The sequence below is a fragment of the Mauremys reevesii genome, linkage group 9, assembly GCF_016161935.1.
Source record: "Mauremys reevesii isolate NIE-2019 linkage group 9, ASM1616193v1, whole genome shotgun sequence".
Classification (NCBI taxonomy): domain Eukaryota; kingdom Metazoa; phylum Chordata; order Testudines; family Geoemydidae; genus Mauremys; species Mauremys reevesii.
In genome coordinates, this window is record NC_052631.1 from 62,134,088 (window position 1) to 62,161,118 (window position 27,031).

The 27,031-nt window shown below is 51.6% G+C and overlaps 1 protein-coding gene across 2 annotated transcripts; it reads right to left on the reverse strand.

Moving 5' to 3' along the window:
• Positions 1-17,574: 17,574 nt before the first annotated feature.
• Positions 17,575-26,780, reverse strand: LOC120372243 (dolichyl-diphosphooligosaccharide--protein glycosyltransferase subunit 4). 2 transcript variants are annotated; one of them, XM_039489165.1, is made up of 3 exons: positions 26,753-26,780; positions 18,318-18,447; positions 17,575-17,686 (listed from the first exon to the last, which is right to left on the reverse strand). In XM_039489165.1, exon 2 carries the CDS (start codon positions 18,444-18,446, stop codon positions 18,333-18,335), a length of 114 nt encoding a protein of 37 aa, XP_039345099.1. In that variant the 5' UTR covers position 18,447; positions 26,753-26,780; the 3' UTR covers positions 17,575-17,686; positions 18,318-18,332. The 2 variants fall into 2 exon arrangements, with proteins under 2 accessions (XP_039345099.1, XP_039345098.1); XM_039489164.1 differs by lacking the exon at positions 26,753-26,780 and adding an exon at positions 24,768-25,019.
• Positions 26,781-27,031: the final 251 nt, after the last annotated feature.

Consider the following 27,031-nt stretch of genomic DNA (forward strand, 5'->3'; position numbering starts at 1 on the left):
GGTCAAGGGGCAGGGTTTAGGGGCCAAGGGGCAAGGTTAGGGTTTGATTGATGGAAGGGCCCTTATACTCCCTCCGGTTCCCATGCTACTGAATCCCACCCTGCCAGCAGGCCCACTAACAGAAGGGCCCACAAATTCCACCATCTCCCTACCATCCAGTGGGCCTAGTAAGCATGGGCCAAAGTGGCTGAGAACAATGGCGTGTTGTCCTGGGACACAGAGACTGACGTATAAGAGACTCTCCTTGGGGTGTGACGTTTAACCCCGGATTCCAAGATGAAAGCGGGGCCTGGGGCTTGGATGAGACTGATGGTGTGAACAGCTCACTGGATTTGTTACTTGACCTCCTCTGGTTCAAGAATCAATCCTTCCTTGGCAGATGCATGGCCAAAGTCTCTTCCTTACAGATGTTTTGGCTACATGTGTGAATAAAAGCCAACAATCCATGGAGGAGGAGAACAGCAAACCCTCTAAGTTTTCAGAAGCTGACCTGGTGTTAGACATCGAAGGGAGGCAGCAGTGGGGTGAAATGCCCCAGAGATGTTTATACTAGAGGGTGGAAAGCAGGGGACTCCATGGGGCACTTGGTTTGCACAGGGCTCAGAAGAGAAACTTCCTAGGAGATAAGGGGCAGGGCTTTCCTGGGATGATGGAAAGATGGCGTTTGGCATTTCCAAGTTGGCAGACACAAGACCCGAGGAAGGGGCTGGGGCAGGAAGGAAGTGAGGCCCTTGACCCAAAGAGCGAAAGAAGGCTAGATCTGCCACAGACCCGAGGGGAGTGCCATCCAAATGGAGTATATGTGTTGCCGGCCCAGAGGGCCCGAGGGGGCAACAGCGGGGTTCGTTGCCCGGTGTGCGTCGCACTAATTAACACACCAGGGTGGAGAAGCAAACCAAGTTTATTCAAGATCTTGAAAAGGCACTAGGAGAAGCAATATCTCAAATCAAGCGCACTGATAAAAGCAAGTTCCCCTTTTTATATTCCAAGTTGTCTGTACTGGCCTTCGTTTCTTCCTGTCTCCTCCTTCCTCCCTCCCCTTGCAGCAGATACATTAAGCAATAAATTGTAGCTTGTTAGAAACCTTCCCATTCGCATGTTTATCTCTGGCCTTTACGACACAGACACATGCAGACTTTCCCCCCACCTTCTCCCCCGTATCACTACCGCTTTTTGCTGTTTCGAGCTGTACTGCAGCTGCGAGCTAAGAAAGCTGACAATTACAAATTTTTGCTTTTTGGCTGTTAGCAGTTTCGGCTGGTTAAAGTTCACAACATGGAAGAACTTTGGTTCACTCAGGCCTAGAGCAAGAAGACTTCATCGACACTCGTGGTCTTTCATCCTCCCGAGTTACCTAGATTTATGCCTAGTGACACCAACAACTGTGACCCCCATTTCCCCTCTCTACAGCACGCCGTCCAAGAGCTGAGATGTCATGGGGCTGCGGTGTCGGAACAGGGGAGGAAGTTGCTAATAATTAAAGGAGGCTTTAGTATAATGAATGGCCACAGTCAAGCTGTGGAAAACAGATCGCAAGACCTGAGGCTTGGATAGTTGAGGTGCCCTGCAACTTAAACCCCAATCCACTGCGCCTGCATTCCACATATTAGCTGAGCTTCCTGGGCTCGAGTACCTGCAGCCCAGGAACAGAGCAAGGCCGAGGTCTGGAGAGCAGAACGTGGGCCATCTACCGAGTGGCTGGAAAGAAGGTTCTGCTAACCCCCTTCGAGAGGCAGGTACTGTTACAACAGGACTCTCCGGCCTTAAAGGGACAGCAGCCTCAAGCACAAGCAACCCATTGGCTAGCCATCCCCAGCATCACTGGGCGGAGGGAGAGGCTGGATGGGGTGGCACTAGGTCCCAGGGAAGGTGTTGTAGCTGATACCTCTACAAGGAGCTTCTCAAGCCTGGGAATTATTGAGGTATCTAGCCCAAGGAACCTGATGAGATCAATTTATAACAACACCAAGTACTGCTTGGTTTGCCCCAAGCCATAAAGGCCTGGGAAGGTTATGGGTCTATTACAGGAGGGGATGGGTGAGGTTCTTTGGCACACAAGGTGAAGGAGCTCAGACTAGATGATCCCAATGGTCCCGCCTGGCCTTAAAGTCTATGAGGAACTGTAACGATGCTGGTTCTGGCGGGACCCAACTGAGAGTGCCAATTCAGGACAAATTGCTTAACACAGGGCAGTTACAGCCCAAGGCTGGGGTTTTTCCACCTCTAAGGCAAACCAAACCAGCCAGACAAAGAAGACTTTGGTCTCACCCCACTGGCTAACCACAAGTCACACAAGCAATTCCCTTAGACACTCCAGTCTCCCAGTATCACCATCAGTGCCACTCATCCTGGGGATGAATGGTTATGAAAACCAACACCCCAATAAAAGAAAACGGTTCTCTCGATCCCAAAGAATCAAGCCCCAGCCCCAGGTCAATATACAAATCAGATCTTACCCACAAATCATGCTGTTGCCAATCCTTTAGAATCTAAAATCTAAAGGTTTATTCATAAAAGGAAAAAGATCTAGATGAGAGCTAGAATAGGTTAAATGGAATCAATTACATGCAGTAATGGGAAAGTTCTTGGTTCAAGCTTGTAGCAGCGATGAAATAAACTGCAGGTTCAAATCAATTCTCTGGAACATCCACAGCTGGGATGGGTCATTCAATCCTTTGTTCAGAGCTTCAGTTTGTAGCGAAGTCCCTCCAGAGGTAAGAAGCAGGATTGGAGGAGCCAGGTATTTTGTGTTTGCGTCTGTCTTTGGGGTGCTTGTGTCTCTCTCTGTCAGGGCAGACTGCTGAGCCCTGATTAGGGGGCGGAGCTAGGCAGAGGAGGGGGCCTATAAAAGCGGCCGCCCAGCCAGGCAGCGGCACAGCTGATCGCAGCGGCCCAGGAGCCGGCCAACAGGGCTGCTAACAGGGGAGTTTGAGTGGGAGTTCCCATTGGAGGAACCAGGTATTTTGTGTTTGCGTCTGTCTTTGGGGTGCTTGTATCTCTCTCTGTTGGGGCAGACTGCTGAGCCCTGATTAGGGGGCGGAGCTGGGCGGAGGAGGGGGCCTATAAAAGCGGCCGCCCAGCCAGGCAGCGGCACAGCTGATCGCAGCGGCCCAGGAGCCGGCCAACAGGGCTGCTAACAGGGGAGTTTGAGTGGGAGCTCCCATTGGAGGCGGAAGGGGGCGGCGCCGTGTCCCCTGAGTTCCCCAGGTAGGAACACTGAGCGAGGCTGAGACAGCAGCAGCCATGAGCCAAGCAGCGGAGGATACACCGAGGATGAGAGCATGCAGCAGCTGCGGTATGTACATGTTTCTAGCGGGGGACCCAGAACAGTACTATGTATGCATGAAGTGCTGCCTAATAGAGCTGCTGGAGGAAAAGATCCAAGGCCTAGAGCTGCAGGTAGAAACCCTGGTAGAGCATAGAAGTGGGTTTGAGCAGCTGATGGAGCAATGGCAAGCAGTGACCGAAGGGGAATGCCCAGGGATACAGGGGGAAGGAGGGGCTAAGGCCAGTGAGGGGGGACCGCCGGATGAGGAAGATGGGCGGTGGAAGCATGTGACCGTGAGAAGCAGGCCGAGAAAAAGGAGAGCCAGTGACGGAGAAATAGAGCTAAGGAACAGGTTTGAAGGTCTGGAGAATGAGGAAGGGGTAAAGCAGGTGGTAGCTGACGGTGGGAGGCCAAGGAAAAAGAGAAGAGCGGCTAGTCCGATAGAAAGAGGGGAGGAGTCTATGGAGGCAGCACCAAGTGTGGGCCAAGGGAGGATGCAGGATGGCTTAACGGGAACCACAAGGAATGATAGGAATGGAAGGAGCTTGCAACCAGGGGGGACGGAGGATAGGTTAGAGGACCGCACTGTCCCCAGGCAAAGGCAGGTCTATGTGATTGGGGATTCCATACTGAGAAGGTTGGACAGGCCTGTGACCAGGGCCGATCCGGAGAACAGAAGGGTGTGCTGTCTACCGGGTGCTAAAATACGGGATGTGGACCTGAGGTTGAAAAGGATCCTAAGAGGAGCAGGTAAGAACCCTTTGATCATCCTTCATGTAGGAATGAATGACACGGCTAGATTCTCGCTAGAGAGGATCAAGGGAGACTATGCCAGGTTGGGTAAGACGGTCAAGGAAATTGAGGCTCAGGTGATCTTCAGTGGGATCCTACCTGTCCCTGGGGAAGGGCGCCAAAGGGGTGACAGGATCATGACGATTAATAGTTGGCTGAGGGAGTGGTGTTACAAGGAGGGCTTTGGGATGTATGGGCACTGGGAGGCTTTTGGGGACAGACAACTGTTCTCACGGGATGGGCTCCACCTAAGTAGGGAAGGAAGTAGACTTCTAGGAGGGAGGCTGGCTCATCTGATTAAAAGAGCTTTAAACTAGACACTGGGGGGAGACGGTTGGGAGAGGTCCAGGTGCTCTCCACGCCAAATTTATACATTGGGAGTGAGAACAACAGGATAACAACAGATATAGCCAGAGGGGGACGGTTAGGTGTAAGGAAGAGTGGGGGGGACGGATACTAGATCGACAGGTCATACTGGTAGTACTGTGTCCCTACCGAGTTGGGTGAAAAGGGTGAGAGGAGCCAAACAGCAAAAATTAGGATGTTTGTTCACCAATGCGAGAAGCTTAGGTAACAAAATGGAGGAACTGGAGCTCCTGGTCCGGGAATTGAAACCGGATATTGTAGGAATAACCGAAACATGGTGGAACGGTAGCCATGACTGGAGTACAGGTATGGAAGGGTATGTGCTGTTTAGGAAAGACCGATGCAAAGGTAAAGGTGGGGGAGTAGCATTGTATATCAATAATGAGGTGAAATGTAACGAAATAACTAGCAATGCAATGGATAATACGGAGTCTGTTTGGGCAATGGTGACATTGGGGAAGAAAACTACTAGAGCGTCCCCTGGGATAGTGATTGGAGTGTGCTATAGACCGCCGGGATCTAGCCTGGATATGGATAGAGAGCTCTTTAATGTTTTTAAGGAGGTAAATACTAATAGGAACTGTTTGATCATGGGGGACTTTAACTTCCCAGATATAGATTGGGAAACAAATGCTAGTAATAATAATAGGGCTCAGCTTTTCCTAGACGTGATAGCTGATGAATTCCTTCATCAAGTAGTTGCTGAACCGACGAGGGGGGATGCCATTTTAGATCTGATTTTGGTGAGTAACGAGGACCTTGTTGAGGAAATAGTTGTAGGGGACAGCCTTGGCTCGAGTGATCATGAGCTAATTCATTTCAAAATAAATGGGAGGATAATCAAAATTGCATCTGAGACTAAGGTATACAATTTCAAAAGGGCTAACTTTACTATATTAAGGCGACTAGTTAGGGAAGTGGATTGGACTAACATATTTAGGGATCTAAAGGCAGATGACGCCTGGGGTTACTTCAGGTTGAAGTTGCAGGAGTTGTCAGAGGCATGTATCCCGAGAAAGGGAAAACGGCTCGTAGGTAGCAGTTTTAGACTGAGCTGGATGAGCAAGCGTCTCAGAGGGGTGATTAAGAAAAAACAGAAAGCGTACAAGGACTGGAAAATGGGAGGGATCAGCAAAGAAACCTACCTTATTGAGGTCAGAGGGTGTAGGGAAGCAGTGAGAAAGGCAAAGAGCCGGGTGGAGATGGACCTAGCGAAGGGGATTAAAACCAATAGCAAAAGGTTTTTTAGCCATATAAATAGGAAGAAAACCAAGAAGGAAGAAGTGGGACCGCTTAAAACTTTAAACGGAGTGGAGATTAGGGATAATCTTGGAATGGCACAATATCTGAACGAATATTTTGCCTCGATCTTTAATGAGGCTAATGAAGGGCTAAGGAATAGTGATAGAGGGACTGATGGGAATGAAGATATGGGGGTAGACATTACGGTATCTGAGGTAGAAGCCAAACTTGAACAGCTAAATGGAAGTAAATCGGGGGGCCCGGATAATCTACATCCTAGAATATTAAGGGAATTGGCGAGTGAAATTGCAAGCCCGTTAGCGATGATTTTTAATAAATCTCTAAACTCGGGGGTTGTACCGTTTGACTGGAGATTAGCTAATATAGTTCCTATATTCAAGAAGGGGAAAAAAAGTGTCCCAGGTAACTACAGGCCTGTTAGTTTAACATCTGTAGTATGCAAAGTCATGGAAAAATTTTTAAAGGAGAGAGTGGTTACGGACCTTGAGGCCGATGGCAACTGGGACAAATTTCAGCATGGATTTACAAAAGGTAGATCGTGCCAAACCAACCTGATCTCCTTCTTTGAGAAAGTAACAGATTTTTTAGACAAGGGAAATGCGGTGGATCTAATATATCTTGATTTCAGTAAGGCGTTTGATACGGTACCGCATGAGGAATTACTGGTTAAATTGGAAAAGATGGGGATCAAAATGAAAATCCAGAGGTGGATAAGGAGCTGGTTAAAGGGGAGACTGCAGAGGGTCGTATTGAAGGGGGAACTGTCGGGTTGAAGGGGGGTTACCAGTGGAGTTCCTCAAGGTTCGGTTTTGGGTCCGATTTTATTCAATCTATTTATCGCTGACCTGGGAACCAAGAGTAGGAGTGGGCTGATAAAGTTTGCGGATGACACCAAGTTGGGAGGTATTGCAAATTCGGAAAAGGATCGGGATATCCTCCAGGGAGATTTGGATGACCTTGTAAACTGGAGTATTAGTAACAGGATGAAATTCAATAGTGAGAAGTGTAAGGTTATGCATTTAGGGATGACTAACAAGAACTTTAGTTATAAGCTGGGGACGCACCAGTTGGAAGTAATGGAGGAGGAGAAGGACCTAGGAGTCCTGGTTGATCGTAGGATGACTATGAGTAGGCAATGTGATGTGGCCGTTAAAAAAGCTAATGCAGTCTTGGGATGCATTAGGCGAGGTATTTCTAGTAGGGATAAGGAGGTGCTAGTCCCGTTATATAAGGCATTGGTAAGACCTCATTTGGAGTATTGTGTGCAGTTTTGGTCTCCCATGTTTAAGAAGGATGAATTCAAACTGGAAGGGGTACAAAGAAGGGCCACTAGAATGATCCGAGGAATGGAAAGCCTGTCGTATGAAAGGAGACTTGAGGAGCTCGGTTTGTTTTCCTTAACCAAAAGAAGGATAAGAGGAGATATGATTGCACTCTTTAAATATATCAGAGGGATAAATACCAGGGAAGGAGAGGAATTATTTCAGCTCAGTGCTAATGTGGACACGAGGACAAACAGATATAAATTGTCAGTCAGGAAATTTAGGCTTGAAATTAGACGAAGGTTTCTAACCATTAGAGGAGTGCAATTCTGGAACAGCCTTCCGAAGGAAACAGTGGGGGCGAAGGACCTCCATGACTTTAAGATTAAGCTAGATAAGTTTATGGAGGAGATAGTATGATAGGATAACGGGCTTAGTCAATAGGTCAATTAAGTGCCACACTGGTAATTAGTACAATGGGTCAATGATAGGATATTGTTAGCCTTTTTCCAGAGGGTATGGCTGGAGAGTCTTGCCCGCATGCTCGGGGTTCAGCTGACCGCCATATTTGGGGTCGGGAAGGAATTTTCCTCCAGGGTAGATTGGCAGTGGCCCTGGAGGTTTTTTGCCTTCCTCCAAAGCATGGGGCAGGGGTCGCTTGCTTAAGGAGTGGGTGGATCGGCTTATGTGGCCTGCATCTTGCAGGAGGTCAGACTAGATGATCATAATGGTCCCTTCTGATCTTGAATTCTATGATTGAAGACAAGATGGAGATGAGGCATTAGCCTTATATAGGCTTTTCCAGGTGTAAGAACCTCTTTGTTCTTACTGTGGAAAATTACAGCAAAATGGACTCTGGAGTCACATGGGCAAGTCCCTGCACTTTGCTGAGTTACAAGGCGTATCTGCCTGCTCGCCATGGGTCAGTTGTAGCTGATGGTCCTTAATAGGCCACCAAGCAGGCTAGGCAGAGCTAACACCAACTTGATTTGCAATAAATACTTGCTATAAATTTGTTATTACTAATGAAAATTTTTGTAACTAACGTGTTGCTATTACCAAGAACTGTAAGAATGTGCAATGTGCCTAATCTTTTGGAAAATCCCTTGAACACGTTAAGAGGAATACACAAGAACACACTTTATGTTAGAAGGCCTTGTAATGCTAATGTTGCACTGTTAATGCCTGTTAACCGTCTTGGAACTTTTCACAGGGAAAAGACGTTCCAGACCTGATGTGCTGTATGATCTGGAGAAAGGGGTAAACAGTGAGGTGGCAAAGTTTGCAGATGACACTAAACTACTCAAGATAGTTAAGACCAAAGCAGATTGTGAAGAACTTCAAAAAGATCTCACAAAACTAAGTGATTGGGCAACAAAATGGCAAATGAAATTTAATGTGGATAAATGTAAAGTAATGCACATTGGAAAAAATAACCCCAACTATACATACAACATGATGGGGGCTAATTTAGCTACAACGAGTCAGGAAAAAGATCTTGGAGTTATCGTGGATAGTTCTCTGAAGATGTCCACGCAGTGTGCAGAGGCGGTCAAAAAAGCAAACAGGATGTTAGGAATAATTAAAAAGGGGATAGAGAATAAGACTGAGAATATATTATTGCCCTTATATAAATCCATGGTACGCCCACATCTCGAATACTGTGTACAGATGTGGTCTCCTCACCTCAAAAAAGATATTCTAGCACTAGAAAAGGTTCAGAAAAGAGCAACTAAAATGATTAGGGGTTTAGAGAGGGTCCCATATGAGGAAAGATTAAAGAGGCTAGGACTCTTCAGTTTGGAAAAGAGGAGACTAAGGGGGGACATGATAGAGGTATATAAAATCATGAGTGATGTTGAGAAAGTGGATAAGGAAAAGTTATTTACTTATTCCCATAATACAAGAACTAGGGGTCACCAAATGAAATTAATAGGCAGCAGATTTAAAACAAATAAAAGGAAGTTCTTCTTCACGCAGCGCACAGTCAACTTGTGGAACTCCTTACCTGAGGAGGTTGTGAAGGCTAGGACTATAACAATGTTTAAAAGGGGACTGGATAAATTAATGGTGGCTAAGTCCATAAATGGCTATTAGCCAGGATGGGTAAGAATGGTGTCCCTAGCCTCTGTTCGTCAGAGGATGGAGATGGATGGCAGGAGAGAGATCACTTGATCATTGCCTGTTAGGTTCACTCCCTCAGGGGCACCTGGCATTGGCCACTGTCGGTAGACAGATACTGGGCTAGATGGACCTTTGGTCTGACCCGGTACGGCCTTTCTTATGTTCTTATGTTCTTATGTTCTTATGAAAGGGAAAACTGAGGCACGCGACCATATTGCTTTCACAGCCAAATGCCAAGAATCCTGTACTATGAACAACAGGCGAACAGGAGCTGCTAACAGAGAGTTTCGCAAGGGAGTTTGGAAGGGCACTGGGAAGGGAGCAGAAGTCCCTCGTCGGTCCTAACCCTTCCCCTGTAGTCCCCCTTAAAACCTATAAACCAAACCACATTTCAAAACCCCTTTCTGTAAACCACCCTTCCATTAACTAGGAGACAATGCAGGCTGAAGCCCAGCAGCAGAGTGGGGGCTATCCAGTTTATTGCGCTGAGTGTTGCATGTATGATTACCTGCCCTGTGGGCGGGTGGTGTATGTGTGCAGTCGGTGCAAGGAGCTCCTGGCCCTCAAAGACCACGTACGGACTTTGGAGGCCAGGGTGGCGGAACTGGAGGAGCTAAGAGAGGCAGAGAGGTATGTGGATGAGGCTTTCCGGGACACTGTACAATTGTCCCACCTCTGCTCAGACAGCCCCTGTGCTGTTGAGGAGGAAGAACGGCCCAGGGAAGCAGAGCAGTCAATGGGAGCAGAGGGAAACCTTCCCGTAGTTGGGACCCTCCTTCCAGAGGGTGCTGGGGTTGCCTCTCACACTGAGGTTACCTCTCCGGGGGAGGGAACTCCAGTTTCTAGGAAAAGGCAGGTGTTAGTAATGGGAGATTCGATTATTAGAAACATAGATAGCTGGGTTTGTGATGACCGGGAGAACCGTATGGTGACTTGCCTGCCTGGTGCGAAGATTGCGGATCTCTCGAGGCATCTAGACAGACTTATGTGTAGTGCTGGGGAGGAGCCGGTGGTCGTGGTACATGCAGGTACCAATGACATAAGGAAGGGTAGGAGAGATGTCCTGGAAGCCAAATTTAGGCTGCTAGGGAAGAGACTGAAACCCAGGACCTCTATGGTGGCATTCTCAGAAATGCTCCCAGTTCCACGCGCAGGGCCAGGTAGGCAGGCAGAGTTTCAGAGTCTCAATGCGTGGATGAGACGATGGTGTAGAGAGGAGGGGTTCACGTTCATTAGGAACTGGGGAAACTTCTGGGATGGGAGGGGCCTATACAGGAGAGATGGGCTCCACCTAAACCAAAGTGGAACCAGACTGCTGGCACTAAACATTAAAAAGGTTGCAGAACAGTTTTTAAACTAGGAGATCGGGGGGAAAGCCGACTGCTGCAGAGGAGCATGTGGATCGGACACAGACTTCTCTTAGGGCAGAGTCTGATGATAGAGAATCTCCAGGTTATAGCCAGGAGCAGAGGACGGAAGAGTATTATGTAAGGGCCGGGTCAGATGATAAACAGTCACATAAAAAAGAATCTGGCACATCAGAAAAGGGAAGACAAATAAACAGGGGCAAGTTTTTAAAGTGCTTGTACACAAATGCTAGAAGTCTAAATAATAAGATGGGTGAACTAGAGTGCCTGGGGTGATAAAGGAGGATATTGATATAATAGGCATCACAGAAACCTGGTGGACTGAGAGCAATCAATGGGACACAATCATTCCGGGGTACAAAATATATTGGAAGGACAGAACAGGTCGTGCAGGGGGAGGAGTGGCACTATATGTGAAAGAAAATGTAGATTCAAATGAAGTAAAAATCTTAAGCGAATCCACATGTTCCATAGAATCTCTATGGATAGAAATTTCATGCTCTAATAAAAATATAACATTAGGGATCTATTATCGACCACCTGACCAGGGCAGTGATAGTGATGATGAAATGCTAAGGGAAATTAGAGAGGCTATCAAAATTAAGAACCCAAAAATAGTGGGGGATTTCAATTATCCCCATATTGACTGGGAACATTTCACTTCAGGATGAAATGCAGAGATAAAATGTCTCGATACTTTAAATGACTGCTTCATGGAGCAGCTGGTACGGGAACCCACAAGGGGAGAGGCAACTCTAGATTTAATCCTGAGTGGAGTGCAGGAGCTGGTCCAAGAGGTAACTATAGCAGGACCGCTTGGAAATAGTGACCATAATACAATAGCATTCAACATCCCTGTGGTGGGAAGAATACCTCAACAGCCCAACACTGTGGCATTTAATTTCAAAAGGGGGAACTATACAAAAATGAGGGGGTTAGTTAAACAAAAGTTAAAAGGTACAGTGACTAAAGTGAAATCCCTGCAAGTTGCATGGGCCCTTTTTAAAGACACCATAATAGAGGCCCAACTTCAATGTATACCCCAAATTAAGAAACACAGTAAAAGAACTAAAAAAGAGCCACCGTGGCTTAACAACCATGTAAAAGAAGCAGTGAGAGATAAAAAGACTTCCTTTAAAAAGCGGAAGTCAAATCCTAGTGAGGCAAATAGAAAGGAGCACAAACACTGCCAACTTAAGTGCAAGAGTGTAATAAGAAAAGCCAAAGAGGAGTTTGAAGAACGGCTAGCCAAAAACTCCAAAGGTAATAACAAAATGTTTTTTAAGTACATCAGAAGCAGGAAGCCAGCTAAACAACCAGTGGGGCCCCTGGATGATCGAGATACAAAAGGAGCGCTTAAAGACAATAAAGTCATTGTGGAGAAACTAAATGGATTCTTTGCTTCAGTCTTCATGGCTGAGGATGTTAGGGAGATTCCCAAACCTGAGCTGGCTTTTGTAGGTGACAAATCTGAGGAACTGTCACAGATTGAAGTGTCACTAGAGGAGGTTTTGGAATTAATTGATAAACTCAACATTAACAAGTCACCGGGACCAGATGGCATTCACCCAAGAGTTCTGAAAGAACTCAAATGTGAAGTTGCGGAACTATTAACTAAGGTTTGTAACCTGTCCTTTAAATCCGCTTCGGTACCCAATTGCTGGAAGTTAGCTAATGTAACGCCAATATTTAAAAAGGGCTCTAGAGGTGATCCCGGCAATTACAGACCGGTAAGTCTAACATCGGTACCGGGCAAATTAGTTGAAACAATAGTCAAGAATAAAATTGTCAGACACATAGAAAAACAAATTGTTGAGCAGTAGTCAACATGGTTTCTGTAAAGGGAAATCATGTCTTACTAATCTATTGGAGTTCTTTGAAGGGGTCAACAAACATGTGGACAAGGGGGATCCGGTGGAAATAGTGTACTTAGATTTCCAGAAAGCCTTTGACAAGGTCCTTCACCAAAGGCTCTTACGTAAATTAAGCTGTCATGGGATAAAAGGGAAGGTCCTTTCATGGATTGAGAACTGGTTAAAAGACAGGGAACAAAGGGTAGGAATTAATGGTAAATTCTCAGAATGTAGAGGGGTAACTAGTGGTGTTCCCCAAGGGTCAGTCCTCGGACCAATCCTATTCAATTTATTCATAAATGATCTGGAGAAAGGGGTAAACAGTGAGGTGGCAAAGTTTGCAGATGATACTAAACTGCTCAAGATAGTTAAGACCAAAGCAGATTGTGAAGAACTTCAAAAAGATCTCACAAAACTAAGTGATTGGGCAACAAAATGGCAAATGAAATTTAATGTGGATAAATGTAAAGTAATGCACATTGGAAAAATAACCCCAACTATACATACAATATGATGGGGGCTAATTTAGCTACAACGAGTCAGGAAAAAGATCTTGGAGTCATCATGGATAGTTCTCTGAAGATGTCCACGCAGTGTGCAGAGGCGGTCAAAGAAGCAAACAGGATGTTAGGAATCATTAAAAAGGGGATAGGGAATAAGACTGAGAATATCTTATTGCCCTTATATAAATCCATGGTACGCCCACATCTCGAATACTGTGTAGATGTGGTCTCCTCACCTCAAAAAAGATATTCTAGCACTAGAAAAGGTTCAGAAAAGGGCAACTAAAATGATTAGGGGTTTGGAGAGGGTCCCATACGAGGAAAGATTAAAGAGGCTAGGACTCTTCAGCTTGGAAAAGAGAAGACTAAGGGGGGATTTGATAGAGGTATATAAAATCATGAGTGATGTTGAGAAAGTGGATAAGGAAAAGTTATTTACTTATTCCCATAATACAAGAACTAGGGGTCACCAAATGAAATTAATAGGCAGCAGGTTTAAAACAAATAAAAGGAAGTTCTTCTTCACGCAGCACACAGTCAACTTGTGGAACTCCTTACCTGAGGAGGTTGTGAAGGCTAGGACTATAACAATGTTTAAAAGGGAACTGGATAAATTCATGGTGGCTAAGTCCATAAATGGCTATTAGCCAGGATGGGTAAGAATGGTGTCCCTAGCCTCTGTTTGTCAGAGGATGGAGACGGATGGCAGGAGAGAGATCACTTGATCATTGCCTGTTAGGTTCACTCCCTCTGGGGCACCTGGCGTTGGCCACTGTTGGTAGACAGATGCTGGGCTGGATGGACCTTTGGTCTGACCCAGTACGGCCGTTCTTATGTTCTTATTAATATCTACATTGGTTTGCTGTTAATTGGGTTTCAAATGTTGGCCAGCGCTTGAATGGATAAAGTAGCTGTTTTCTTTAGCTCTTGGCAAGATCACATGAAACATACAGGAACCATGCTGCAAAAGCTAACCAAGTTATACCTTGAGTTTGTAAAGAGATTCAATCATGTTATTGAACATGACTTTGATAAACCATTTCTGTTATACACTGGTACGGCTTCTAACCCAGGGCCAGTGGGGAAATGCCAATACTCCACGTGAGCCTGATTGACAGGGCAGGCCAGCCAATGAGAGAGCCAGGAGCCCAGGGTCCCGTCCTCCATGTGAGGGGAGCTGCCTGAGGCGAGTGGGGCAGAGCTAAGGGGAGAGCAGCAGCCAGAGATGGGGAGCTGGAGCGGCCGGGAGCTGGGGCAGCGCAGACCAGCCGCAACGTCGGGGAGCCAGGGCCGAGCTGCAGTGGGGAGCTGCGGGGCCAGAGCCGGGACTGCGGGTGCGGATTGGATTGGACACTTGGGTCATATGACTTGACTTCTGTTCCCTGATTGGATGAGCAGAACTCCAAGAAATCTGATTGCTAGTGTGAATGCTCTCCTTTCCTTATTCAGAATTTATATTCGGGGAATATAATGTACTATCGAGGAGGCAGTGTGTTCCAATGGGCAGAGCACTGGCTGGGCAGTCCTCAGTGCAGTCTCAGTTCTGCCACTGACCTGTTGCATGAGCCTAGTTGAGTCACCTCTCTGTACCTCAGTTTCCCCATGTGTTTAATAGTCTACTAATCCATACTGTCCTTTGAAAGGTGCTTTCATAGATTCCAAGGCCAGAATGCTGTATCACACAGGCCAGAAAACTTCCCCAAAATCATTCCTGGAGCAGATGTCTTAGAAAAACATCCACTCTGGATTTAAAAGTTGTCAGTGATGGAGAATCCACTACAACCTTTGGTAAATTGTTCCAATGATTAATTACTCTCACCAATATAAATAGATGCCTTATTTCAAGTCTGAATTTGTTTCGTTTCAACTTCCAGACTTTGGATCAAGATATACCTTTCTCTGCTAGACTGAAGAGCCCATTATTAAATATTTGTTTCCCATGTAGGTTCTTACGGACTGTAATCAAGTTGCATCTTAGCCCTTCTTTTTCTTTAACTAAATAGATTGAGCTCTTTGAGTGTCACTATAAGGCATATTTTCTAATCCTTTAATCATTCTCATAGCTCTTCCCTGAATCCTCTGATCCCTGACCATAGAGGTCTCCTTGTGTCCCTTTGCTTCCCTTATCAATTTTCTACAATTCCTAACCTCTAATTTATATTCATTACTATCAAGTTCTCCTTTCTTTTATTTGTGTGTGTGTGTGTGTGTATATAAAAGGCTGCAAATTATCATTCACATTTTTCTGATTACATTCTTTCTCCCAGCTGATTTGGCTCACAATTAGAATCATAGAATATCAGGGTTGGAAGGGACCTCAGGAGGTATCTAGTCCAACCCCCTGCTCAAAGCAGGACCAATCCCCAACTAAATCATCCCAGCCAGGGCTTTGTCAAGCCTGACCTTAAAAACTTCTAAGGAAGGAGATTCCACCACCTCCCTAGGGGACCCATTCCAGTACTTCACTACCCTCCTAGCGAAAACGTTTTTCCTAATATCCAACCTATACCTCCCCCACTGCAACTTGAGACCATTACTCCTTGTTCTGTCATCTGTTACCACTGAGAGCAGTCTAGAGCCATCCTCTTTGGAACCCCCTTTCAGGTAGTTGAAAGCAGCTATCAAATCCCCCTCACTCTTCTCTTCTGCAGACTACACAATCCCAGTTCCCCCAGCCTCTCCTCATAAGTTATGTGCTCCAGCCCCCTAATCATTTTTGTTGCCCTCCATTGGACTCTTTCCAATTTTTCCACATCCTCCTTGTAGTGTGGGGCCCAAAACTGGACACAGCACTCCAGATGAGGCCTCACCAGTGCCGAATAGAAGGGAATGATCACGTCCCTTGATCTGCTGGCAAAATGTCTGCACTGAAGCCTGAGTGCAGTCACCAGCTCCAGCTGTCGCCTGTCTGCACTTGCCTCCGTCTCTAGCTGGGTGCAGCACCTGCCCCCACGCTGCCCTGCTGCAGGGGAAGTGGGGCTGAGCCGAGCAGCATCCCCACCCTGCTGAGGGTTTGCTCCAGCCTCCCCTTGCAAACCAAAGTGTGTTATGGAGGGAGAGGCTCCTGCTCGCCCTGCAGGGTCCCCTTGCTCAGTTCCCACAGAGCCATTGCTGGAGCAGCCAGGGCTCTGCAGAACACCCGGCCTGAGCAGAGGGGGACACTGCTGGGCTCCCCAGATAGACCCAGAGCTCTGTGCAGGTCCCCACTAACCTCCAGCCATGGCCATGTGGAGGACACTCGGTGCAGCCAGCTGGCTGATTTGGGTCACAAGCTTGGGGGTGCCAACAGCAGCCGCGGTGCCAGGGGCTGGAGATGGGGGTGATGCCCGGGGAGCAGCTGCAGACACCATCACTCTGTATGTCTCCCTGGGCAGTGGAGAGGGTTGGGCAGGGCTAGGCACTGGGTCAGACTGCTGCACTCGCCCCTATGCTGGGGTGCAGGAGAATCAACCCGGGGCAAAGAGCTTTCTAGCAGGGGGTGCCCAGGGAGGCCCGGGAGGCCCAGCCCTTCTCCCCTTCCACTAAGCCAGAGCTCCCATGGTGTGTCTCAGAACCCGGCCCGTGGGCAGCCCCCTGCTGCCACAGTGAGCCTGGGGGGCTGTGTCTCCCCACAGTAGCTTGGCCCCTGCCCCACACCCAGCAGGGCTGTGGAGGCAACTTGAGGGAGCGTCCGTGAGCGTCTCCGCGGGCAGAGTACAGTGCCAGCAGCACCTCAGAGGGCTCCAGGGTGGGTATCTCCCAGTCAGGGCTCTCCCCGGCACACCCCACGGGAACAGCTTGTAACCCAGGCAGGCCCTTGCAAAGGCTGCTTCATGAGCAGAACCAAGTCAGGCCGCGGAGCTGCAGGTCGGCTCCCATCCCCGTGTGCCTGGGCCCCAGGCTAGCAGCTTTGGCCAGCCCCTCCGGGTGGGCAGGGTCAGGGCTGGAACAGCCCTGCAGTCAGCCCCCAAGGCAGAGCCATCGGTCGCTGCCTACCACTCAGCCCAGCCGCTCGGGAGTTGTTCAGGGCTTTGACGCTATTTTGATGAGAGAGGGTTTGTCCTGTGACGTGTTTCTATTAAAGTTTGTTTGGAAGAAATGTCCCCTGAGCTCTGTAGTCTGGGGCAGGCCTCTCAACTGTGCCAGGAGCCTGCCGCGCCCAGAGCAGCAGCGAGAGGGCTGCTGGTCCAGGAAGGCAGGAGTAGAGCCCACTGTGTTCACCCGCAGGAGCTGGCAGGCTGCTCGGGGGGAGGTCTAAAGACAAGGCTGGACTGATGGAGGAAGGGCAAGCGAGCCAAGGGCCAGCTTTGCCCCCTTGGAAGAGAAGGGGTTAATGCAGCCTGCATGCTGTGCCCACAGTACAACCGTCAGCACCGCCAGGCTGGCAGGAGCCACCGCTTCCCTCAGACCCTCTCCCGGGACGGGAGCCCCCACTGCGAGCAGAGCAGATGATCACTGGGGTCCCTTCTGGCCTGGGGATCTACCTGGCGCTATCTGTACCCAGGGCTGCTCTGACGCAAGTCACCGGGAGACCTTCCTCAAACACCTGCCTCTTTCCCGGGGATGCCAAGCCCAGATTTCTCTGCCCGAGAGCATGGGGAGCTGGGGGTGGGGCCAATGGCTTCCCTGTCCCCCCCCCCCCCTTTGTGATCGCAGCAGGAGTCTAACCTGGGCCCCAGCTGAAGGGCTCCTCCTCTCCTATCAGCTCGAGCAGCATGCTCTGCGCCCCACAGGTAGGGCTCAGCTGGCACCGCAGTGACTACGAGGCGCCCGCACACGGGAGGTTCCAGCCCTTTATTTGTGTCTGCACAAAGCTACGGCGCGGTGCGATATGGAGCCAGGCTGCGGGGCCAGGGGCGGCTGTCAGCTCTGCTTCTGGCCATGGCAGGCCCTGCTCAGGGCTTGGGCTCTGTCGGGGCAAACAAGAACAAACAGCTCAGGGTACAAGGGGAGTCGGGAGGGAGCTGGCGCTAATGCCACGGGGACCAGTCCCCGCCCCGTTACGCTGCTCGACTGCTGCATCTGAACGGCCCCCGGGCAGGCCCTGCAGCTCACAGGCCAGCCATGCTGCCAGGGAAACCAGCTCCAGCCAGACCCACTGGGCCAATGCCCAGGCTCACTGGCCAGTTAGGGGAAGGGGCATCATAAACCTGCCCCCCCCCCGGAGACCACAATGCTCATGGGGAGATGTCACCAGCCGCACGGTTCTAACGACCAAGTGCCCAGCGGTGTCTGTGCCACCAGGGGCTGAGACCCCACCCCAGCTCCGAGCAGCCAGCCAGTGCCCAGCGGTGTCTGTGCCACCAGGGGCCGAGACCCCATCCCAGCTCCGAGCAGCCAGCCAGTGCCCAGCGGTGTCTGTGCCACCAGGGGCCGAGACCCCACCCCCAGCTCCGAGTCCCCAGCCAGTGCCCAGCGGTGTCTGTGCCAATGGGGTGAGACCCCACCCCAGCTCCGAGCTCCCAGCGCTGTCTCCCAGGGGCTGCAGTGCCCAGGTGCCAGAGCCGCGGGGGCTGAGGGGGCTGCAGGCCGGGCGTTACCTGCGGGGTAGCCCCTCACTCCTGCTTCTTGGGGTTGTTGACAGCCACGTAGTGGTAGAGAACCACAAGCAGGAAGAGCGACACACCCAGCATGTTGGCGAAGATGGCGAGCTGCACATCCGTGATCATCCTGCAGGGAGTGGGACGGGTCAGCGGGGTCGGGGAGGAACTGTCTGGGGGGTCCCGGGGCTGAGGGGGGACCTCAGGGGAGGTTCAGGGGCTCATGGGGGCATCTCGAGGCTGAGGGAGGATCTTGGGGGGAGGGGCCAGAGTGTCCCAGGGGGTGGAGTGGAGGGAGGAGGGACGGGGAGGGGTGTCCCCAGGAACATGGGGATGTCTCAGGGTGAGGTCCAAGGGCGGGGAGGGGGTGTCTCGGGCTGGAGTGGAAGGGGAGGGCAGGATGGTCCCAGGGATATGGGGTCCCAGGGTGGGGGAGGGGCAGGTGGTCCAGGGGCTCAGGGTCCGAGGGATCCTGAGGTGGAGGAGGGCCAGGGGGTCCCAGGGCTGAGGGTCCGTGGGTCCCTGGGTGGGGGGAGGGGCTGGGAGGTTGGGGGGAGCTCCCGGGGACATGAGGAGGACCTGGGGGGGTCCCAGGCCAGGGGGGAGGGGGCATGGGTCCCGGGGGGGGAGGAGTGAGAGGGTCCCTGGGGGAGGGAGGAGACGGGGTGGGGTTCCTGGGGCAGGGCCGGCTTTAGGCCTATTCCACCAATTCCCCCGAATCGGGCCCCGCACCTAAGAGGGCCCCGCACCCAGTGAGAATCCCTTCTCTGGCTAGAGGCGCCTTTTTAATTTTTACTCACCTGGCCGCACTTCGGGTCTTCGACGGCGGGTCCTTCAGTGCCGCCAAAGACCTGGAGCGAGTGAAGGACCCGCCGCCGAAGTGCTGCCAAAGACTTTGAGCACCGCTCGGTGAGTACAAGCCCCATGTGTTATATATATATATATATATATATATATATATATATATATATATATATAAAATTTTAATAGTCATCCCTGCCGGGGCCCCATCGAAACTGTGCGAAGTGGGCCCGCACCTCCTAAAGCCGGCCCTGCTGGGAGGGCCCAGGGCTGAGGTGGATCCGGGGTGGGGAGGGGCCCGGGGTTTCAGGGTGGGGAGGAGTGGAGGAGCAGATGGGTCCCAGGGTGGGGAGGAGCCGTGGGGTTCCTGGGAGGAGGGGCCGGGGTCGGGGGTCCCGGGGCTGGGCGGGTCATGGGATGGGGAGGGGCCTCGGTGGGGAGGGCCGGGGCTGCAGCAGGCAGGCTGTGTGTGTGGGGCTGGGCTGGGGGTGCAGCAGGCAGGTTGTGTGGGGCTGGGTTGGGGCGCTGGGGGCTGCAGCAGGCAGGCTGTGTGTGGGGCTGGGGTGGGGGTGCAGCAGGCAGCCTGTGTGTGGGGCTGGGCTGGGGTGCAGCAGGCAGGTTGTGTGTATGTGGGCGGGGCTGGGCTGGGGTGCAACAGGCAGGCTGTGGGGCTGGGCTGGGGTCTGCACCAGTGGCTGCAGCAGGCAGGCTGTGTGTGGGGCTGGGCTGGGGTGCAGCAGGCGGGTTGTGTGTGTGGGGGCTGGGCTGGGGTGCTGGAGGCTGCAGCAGGCAGGCTGTGTGTGTGGGGCTGGGCTGGGAGGTGTAGGCAGGTTGTGTGTGTGGGCGGGGCTGGGCTGGGGCTGCGCCAGTGGCTGCAGCAGGCAGGCTGTGTGTGGGGAGGGCTGGGCTGGGGGTGCAGCAGGTGGGTTGTGTGTGGGGCCTGGGGGCTGCAGCAGGCAGGCTGTGTGTGGGGCTGGGCTGGGGCGCTGGGGGCTGCAGCAGGCAGGCTGTGTGTGGGGGGCTGGGCTGGGGCTGCGCCAGTGGCTGCAGCAGGCAGGCTGTGTGTGTGTGGGGCTGGGCTGGGGTGCAGCAGGCAGGCTGTGTGTGTGGGGCTGGGCTGGGGGCTGGGGCTGCAGCAGGCAGGCTGTGTGTGGGGCTGGGCTGGGGCTGCACCAGTGGCTGCAGCAAGCAGGCTGTGTGTGTGTGGGGTCTGGGCTGGGGTGCAGCAGGCAGGCTGTGTGTGTGTGTGTGTGTGTGTGTGGGCTGGGCTGGGGGCACTGGGGCTGCAGCAGGCAGGCTGTGTGTGGGTGGGGCTGGGCTAGGGGCTGCACCAGTGGCTGCAGCAGGCAGGCTGTGTGTGTGGGGGGGGCTGGGCCGGGGGTGCAGCAGGCAGGCCGTGTGTGTGGGGGGCTGGGCTGTGGGGTGCAGCAGGCAGGCTGTGTGTGTGGTGGGGGGCTGGGTTGGGGGGCGCTGTGGGGTGCAGCAGGCAGGCTGTGTGTGTGGGGGGCTGGCTGTGGTACCGCTGCCTCCAGAGCAGGGGGTGGGCAGGCTGCCCATGGGGGCCGTGCTGACTCGGGGTCCCCCCCCGACCCAGGAGCTCTCCAAGGAGGAAAAGCTGCAGCTGCGGAAGGAGAAGCAGCAGCAGCAGAAGCGGAGAGATGAGAAGGGGCAGCCAGCTGAGTCCTCCACCCCTGGGCACCCACAGGCCCAGCCGCCAGGTACAGCTGGGGGCTGCCCCTTCTCAGCGCGTGCCCCTGTCGTAAGGTGACCATTTTTTTCAAATTTAAAACCAGGACATTTAAAATAGCTCAGCCAGCATGAGTAATAGTCGCTGTCGTAGAATATAAGTTGAAAAAATATTGTGGAGTATGCTTGTCTCTTTTTTTCTTTACGTGAAAGAATACAATAAAATGTACTTCTTTTATTTATATTATATATTATGAAAGTAATTTTGCAAAAAAAACCAACAACAAATATTTGATATGGGTAGATTAGTACATAATTGTATACTTAGGATTTTGGGATCCAAGTAATAAAGAAACAAGTGTAGCAGTAAAACAAAATGGTTTTAATAAAAAATGGTACAAAAGTACTTAATCTACATTCCTAATTTTACTTCTTATATTTTTGTGAAGAGTGGATTGATTTTAATAATAATTTGTTTTCCTGGATGTTTTTATAAAATTCCATGCAAGTTTGGTTAAAATTATATTTAGTAATTAGCAAACATTTCAAAGTTTCAACATGTAATTGAGTTTTATCACTGGACCAGATATTGTTCATCAAAGAAAAAAGACGTTCGGCAGGTGCATTGGTTCCTGGTAAACAGAGACAATATTCTACCAATTTGCCAATATTTTTGTGGGAAACATCATTTTCACTGAAGGCTTTGAATATTTCAATCCATCTGTTCGATACTGGTACAGAATTTTGTCTCCAGTGAGTAATTTTTTCATCTGTAATGTAGCGCAGGAAAAAGCAGGTTTCATCAAACAGTTCATCTTCTACTAAATTGATTTCAGAAAAATACTGAAGAATGTAATCACTGCAAACTTGAATGTTGTCATGGGTGAGTTTAGTGTTTAACAAAACCCAATTGAATTTTTCGGTATGCTTAATAGGTCCTTCCCATTCCTCTAGATATTGAATACATGTGTCATAAAATTCTACCACTTTTTCTTTGAAAATAGCAGGTTTTAATATGCCTTCTTCCTCAAGCGGCTTCAAATTTTGCCGCACCTGTAACGGCAAGAAAACGTTTGCTTTTCTGTCAGCTAATTTTGTTTTTAAGTCACTGTAAATATTGCTAGTTTCTATAATAGAAATCTCCTGTCCTATTTTCAAAATAGCATTGTGGAACATTGATGACTCGTTATGCAAAAAGTAAAGCCAAAACTGTCTCTGAATTATCAAAATAATTTGTGATAATTGTGGGGCTCTTCTCGTTTGAGGCAAAATATGATTTTAAGGCAGAATATATTTGTAGGACGCGCTCAATCGCGGGTTATAACGCCAACCATCGTGTGGCACTGTATCCCAAGACTTTCTTATATTCGATGTCCACGAATTCACAAAATTATTTCAATTCATTAACGCGCACTGTATATATATATATATATATATATATAAAAGTATGAATAAATCTTGGTGATGAAAGTTTGCACATCAATTGGTACACAGTCGGCTGCAGTTTGTATAGCATTGTTCAAAATATGAGCGGCACAACCAATTCCCACAAGCTCTCTTCCACCCAAATTTGATTTCAGCTTGGTAAAAATGTTATTTTTCCCACTTCTTCACATTCCTCCAAAGTTAGTATTGGTATTGTCAGCACAAAATCCAAGTACCTTGGTATCTAAACGATACTTTTTTAACACTTCCAAAATATAATCAGTAACTATGTCAGATGTTTCGCCTGGCAAATCTCTTACTTCCAAAATTTTGACGTGTATTCCAGACTGGTATGAAAAATATCTTATTATTATGGGAATCAACTTTACTTCCTTGTGGTTTGATGCATCCGAATAAATAGAAATAAAATTTGCAGCATCTAAATCCTCTTCCAATAACTGTTTCGCATAAGGCACCAGCACATCGGTAACTATTGCCTCGCATTTTGTTCTAGAACATGTGAACCTGGCATCAAAACATGTTTTAATCAGTTTGCAGGTACAATCCATTGATCGGAATGAGTGATTATGCATTACTGTGTAGTACGCCCATAAACTTTCAGCTGCAGCTAGTTTTCTTTCAGCATCTTCAAATTGTTTTTTCTTAAAATATGATGTCACACTCGTACTTGCAATTGCTGCAGACACGGCCCGTTTATGTTTGACTGTTTGTATGTGGTTTTCAATGTCGGTTTTTCCACTGTTTGCAATAGAAAATATACTTCTGCATTTTACACATTCCACCTCACTATTGTCATTATTAGTACTTGCTTTGATGAATGTATATTTCGATTTTAACTCGTCATTGAAGACGCACTTTCGTCGTTTTGGCACCATGGGTGTCCAAAAATAAACAATTATTACAAACTTCGTCGGATGTCGGTCTTGGTCCGAGGGGGCGAAGTCACCGGTCCAGGATCGAGAGGGGCGAAGACGCCGGTCCTGGTCCAAGGGGGCGAAGTCATCGGGTCCTGGCGAAGCAGCGAGGTGCGCCGTGAAAACGGCGGAGCGAAAAGCTCGAGTAACCGAGAGAGCGCAGAGCTCTGAGGGCCAGTGTCACGGTCCGAAGATGCCAGATCACTGGTGCCTGTCCTGTGCTGCGGAGGGCCTTTTATAGTCCGAAGCTAACACCGAATTGGTCGATTTTGGCGGGCTCTGTGTGATGACGTCATCATCGGTCGGGCTGTATGTAATGCGCGGGAGTATTATCGAAGAGTCGCCGCGGACACAATATAGTGAGAGTGCGTGTGCTGAATGCCGAGATCCAACGACGAGAACTGTTGTGTAAAATAAAACTAAAACTAGGATAAATTAATAAAACTGATTTAGGCTGGTTTATCAAGGATTGATTTGATGTACTCAATCTTTTGATAAATTAATCATTTTTGATTTTGTAGTCCTAAACTGTACTGGTTACATCTCACGACTAACCAGACCAATGTCCAAAAAACCAGTACTGTACTGGTAAAACCAGTACGTATGGTCACTTTACCCTGTCGCCGACCCTCAGGGCCGGGCTAGGCCCCAGCCTGGGAACATTCTCTGGGAGGGCCTGCAGTGACCCTGACCCCCGGGGGTCTCACTCTACCCCCAGGGTGAGCCACCCGGCCTCCCCACCTCCTGAGACTGGGCCCCTGGGGCTGCAGCCCCCCTGCCCCACCCCAGGAGCTCTGGGCAGTGAGTCTGGGACAGACTCTGGGGGAGACATGTACAATCTGGGAGAGCAGCACCACCCCCGCCAGCATCTGCAGGGACACCCAGCCAGCGCGGGCAGACAGGCGGGTGTATCCGCGGCCTGGCACATGGCACAGGCAGCCCTTGGGGAGCCCAGAGAAGTGATGGTTACAGCCCAGCCCAGCTGCAGTGACCCCCATGGTTCAAGCTCTGTCTGTCTCCATCTCACTCCTTGGTCCAAATCCCTGGTCCGAGGGCCCCCCCTCCAGTGGCCAGCCCCCCCCCCCAGCCTGTTCTGAGCTGGGGACTGGTGCTCAGCTGCCCTGTGGAGAGGCAGGACATCCCTCTCCCTCTGGGGCGTTGGGGATTGGATCTGCCACTGTCACCCGCAGAGCTCCGCTGGTAGGGGGCCTGGGCAGCTGGGTGACACCCACCCCCGTCTCCCCCTGCCCTGAGAGCACACAGCCCCTTTCCACCCACTCGGTAACGACGCAGCACCGAGGGGAAACTGAGGCACACACAGGGCTCATAAAATAGTACAGAAAATTCCCACTTTGTTCCAAGCATTTGCTCATTTGCATGTGGCCCCTGGGTTACGAGCCCTCTGTCTGTCCATCCGGGTCCCACCTCTGACCGTCCCCTGGGCACACCCGACCAGCCATGGCACAGCAAGGCTACCGTCCCTATGCTACTGGTGGGGACTGGAGGCCCAGTGCCTGGCCAATCTATGGTGGAGCAGGGACATGAGCCCATCTCCTGAATCCTCATCGAATGCTCTGACCACTGCGCCTCCCTCTCCCCTCACCATGGGCCGTGTGCTCTCTGGAGCCCGGGGGTGTGGGAGGCTCCCGCACGGTGACCGGTCTCTCCTCTTGTAGGGGCTGCGCCCCCCATGCCGGCCCCAGTGCCCAGCGAGGACCTGGCCAGCAGCGAGAAGCCGGCAGGGGAGAAGAGCAAGGCGGAGCTGTGAGCAGAGCACTGGGCCAAGCAGGAGGCCGACCGCGCTCTGAAACAAACCAAGAAAGTGGAGTCAACCCCAGCAGCTGTGCCGGCCAAGCCCAGGCTGCAGCCCAGCGAGCCCCAGTCCAGTAAGAACAGAACTGCCATGCCATGGCTGCTCCCCTCCTTGGGATTATGGGCTCAAAGGGGTCAGGGCAGCACCCCCTGGGTGGGGCTGGGTGAGCCGGCAGGTGGCCCGGGGCAGTGCCCCCTGGGTGGGGCTGGGTGAGCCGCTGGGTGACCTGGAGCAGTGTCCCCGGGTGAGCCGGTGGGTGACCTGGGGCATTGCCCCCTGGGTGGGGCTGGGTGAGCCAGCGGGGGTCAGGGCAGCACCCCCTGGATGGGGCTGGGTGAGCCGGCGGGTAGCCCGGGGCAGTGCCCTCTGGGTGGGGCTGGGTGAGCCGGCAGGTGGCCCGGGCAGCGCCCCCTGGGTGGGGCTGGGTGAGCTGGCGGGGGTCAGGGCAGCACCCTTGGGTGGGGCTGGGTGAGCCGGCGGGGGTCAGGACAGCACCCCCTGGATGGGGCTGGGTGAGTCGGCGGGTAGCCCGGGGCAGCGCCCTCTGGGCGGGGCTGGGTGAGCCGGTGGGTGGCCTGGGGCAGCACCCCCTGGGTGGGGCAGGGTGAGCCGGCAGGTGGCCCAGGGCAGCGCCCCCTGGGTGGGGCTGGGTGAGCCAGTGGGTGGCCTGGAGCAGTGCCCCCTGGGTGGGGCTGGGTGAGCTGGTGGGGGTCTGACTCAGCACCCCCTGGATGAGCCTGTGGGGAGGGTGTCTGACTCAGCGCCCTCTGGGTGAGCCGGCGGAGGGGGGTGGGGTATGTGTCTGACTCAGCAGCCCCTGGGTGGTTCTGCCCCATCTCCCCTGTGCCCAGGTCGCTGTGATTGTGCTTGTGCCCTCATCTCCCACCCCCTTCCCGGGTCCCCAGGCTCTTTATTCTCCCCGCCCCTCCCCCGGAGCCTGGGTGGCTCCGTGTTGGGGTCATGCCCTGGCCCCCAGCTCAGCCCATTCTCCTTGCTCCTGCTAGCGGTGAAGCGGGTGCCGGAGCACGTGCAGGTGGACGACCCAGCAGCACAGAGGAGACTGGCGAAGAAGCTGGAACGGCAGCAGGTACAGGGTGCCCGGGCACTGCCACATGCTGAGGGACTCGCGGGGGGAAGGGCCTGGGGAGAATCCTGTGGTCTCGTCTCCGTGAAGGGGGACGCCCGAGGTATAGTGGGCTAGACAACTGTACCCAGCCGGGGTCAGGGGCAGCTGGGCTGGGCCTAGTGGGGCAGGAGTTAGGGGCACAGGCCTGGGGCAGGCTGGGTGGCAGTGGCGGCAGGGCAGGCGGGTGGGGTGGCTGTGGGAACCGACAAGGTGTGCGGACGCAGGTAAATCCTTCTGTCTTAGTGCGTTCTGTTATACCGGGGCTCTGCCCGCCCCCTCCCTGGCGGCGTTCGGCTGTGACCCAAACTAAGGGGCTCCCTTCACGCCAAGTGAGGTAAGTCACTTATCTGCTTAGTAGCAATAACCAGCCTGTCCCCACGCTCGTCGGGCTCGTCGCTGGTTCTGTTCGGCGGGGCCGTCATGACCTGTTGTAGCCCCGCCCCTGTTCTGTATCCAGATACCAGGGTCGGTTCCTAGCAGGCCAAATGGCTGTGTTTGGTACTGCTCCCCAAAGGGTTAATCCCGGGCACCCTAAAACCTGCCCCCCCCCCGTTGTATAGGTTATGTTCATGTAGGTTACTAAGCAGCACGTGATATCAATGTGTATATGGATCCTTCACATACACGTAGGTCCTAATCGCTAGCTCACCTCCTGACAGGCAGGTTGGCTGTGCCAAGTGAGGGGGTGTCAGGGCTGTGCCCGGCGGGGTAGGGGTGGGGGGGTGTCCCATGGGCAGGCTGGGCCCGCTGGGGAGGGGGCAGGTGCAGGGCCGGCTCTAACATTTCTGCCGCCCCAAGCAAAAAAAAAGAGAGCGCTGCCTGACCCCTCCCCGAGCGTTGCGTCGCACCGCCCCAGTCCCCGCCCCCTCCCAAGGTGCCGCCCCAAGCACGTGCTTGGTAGGCTGGTGCCTGGAGCCGGCCCTGCCCG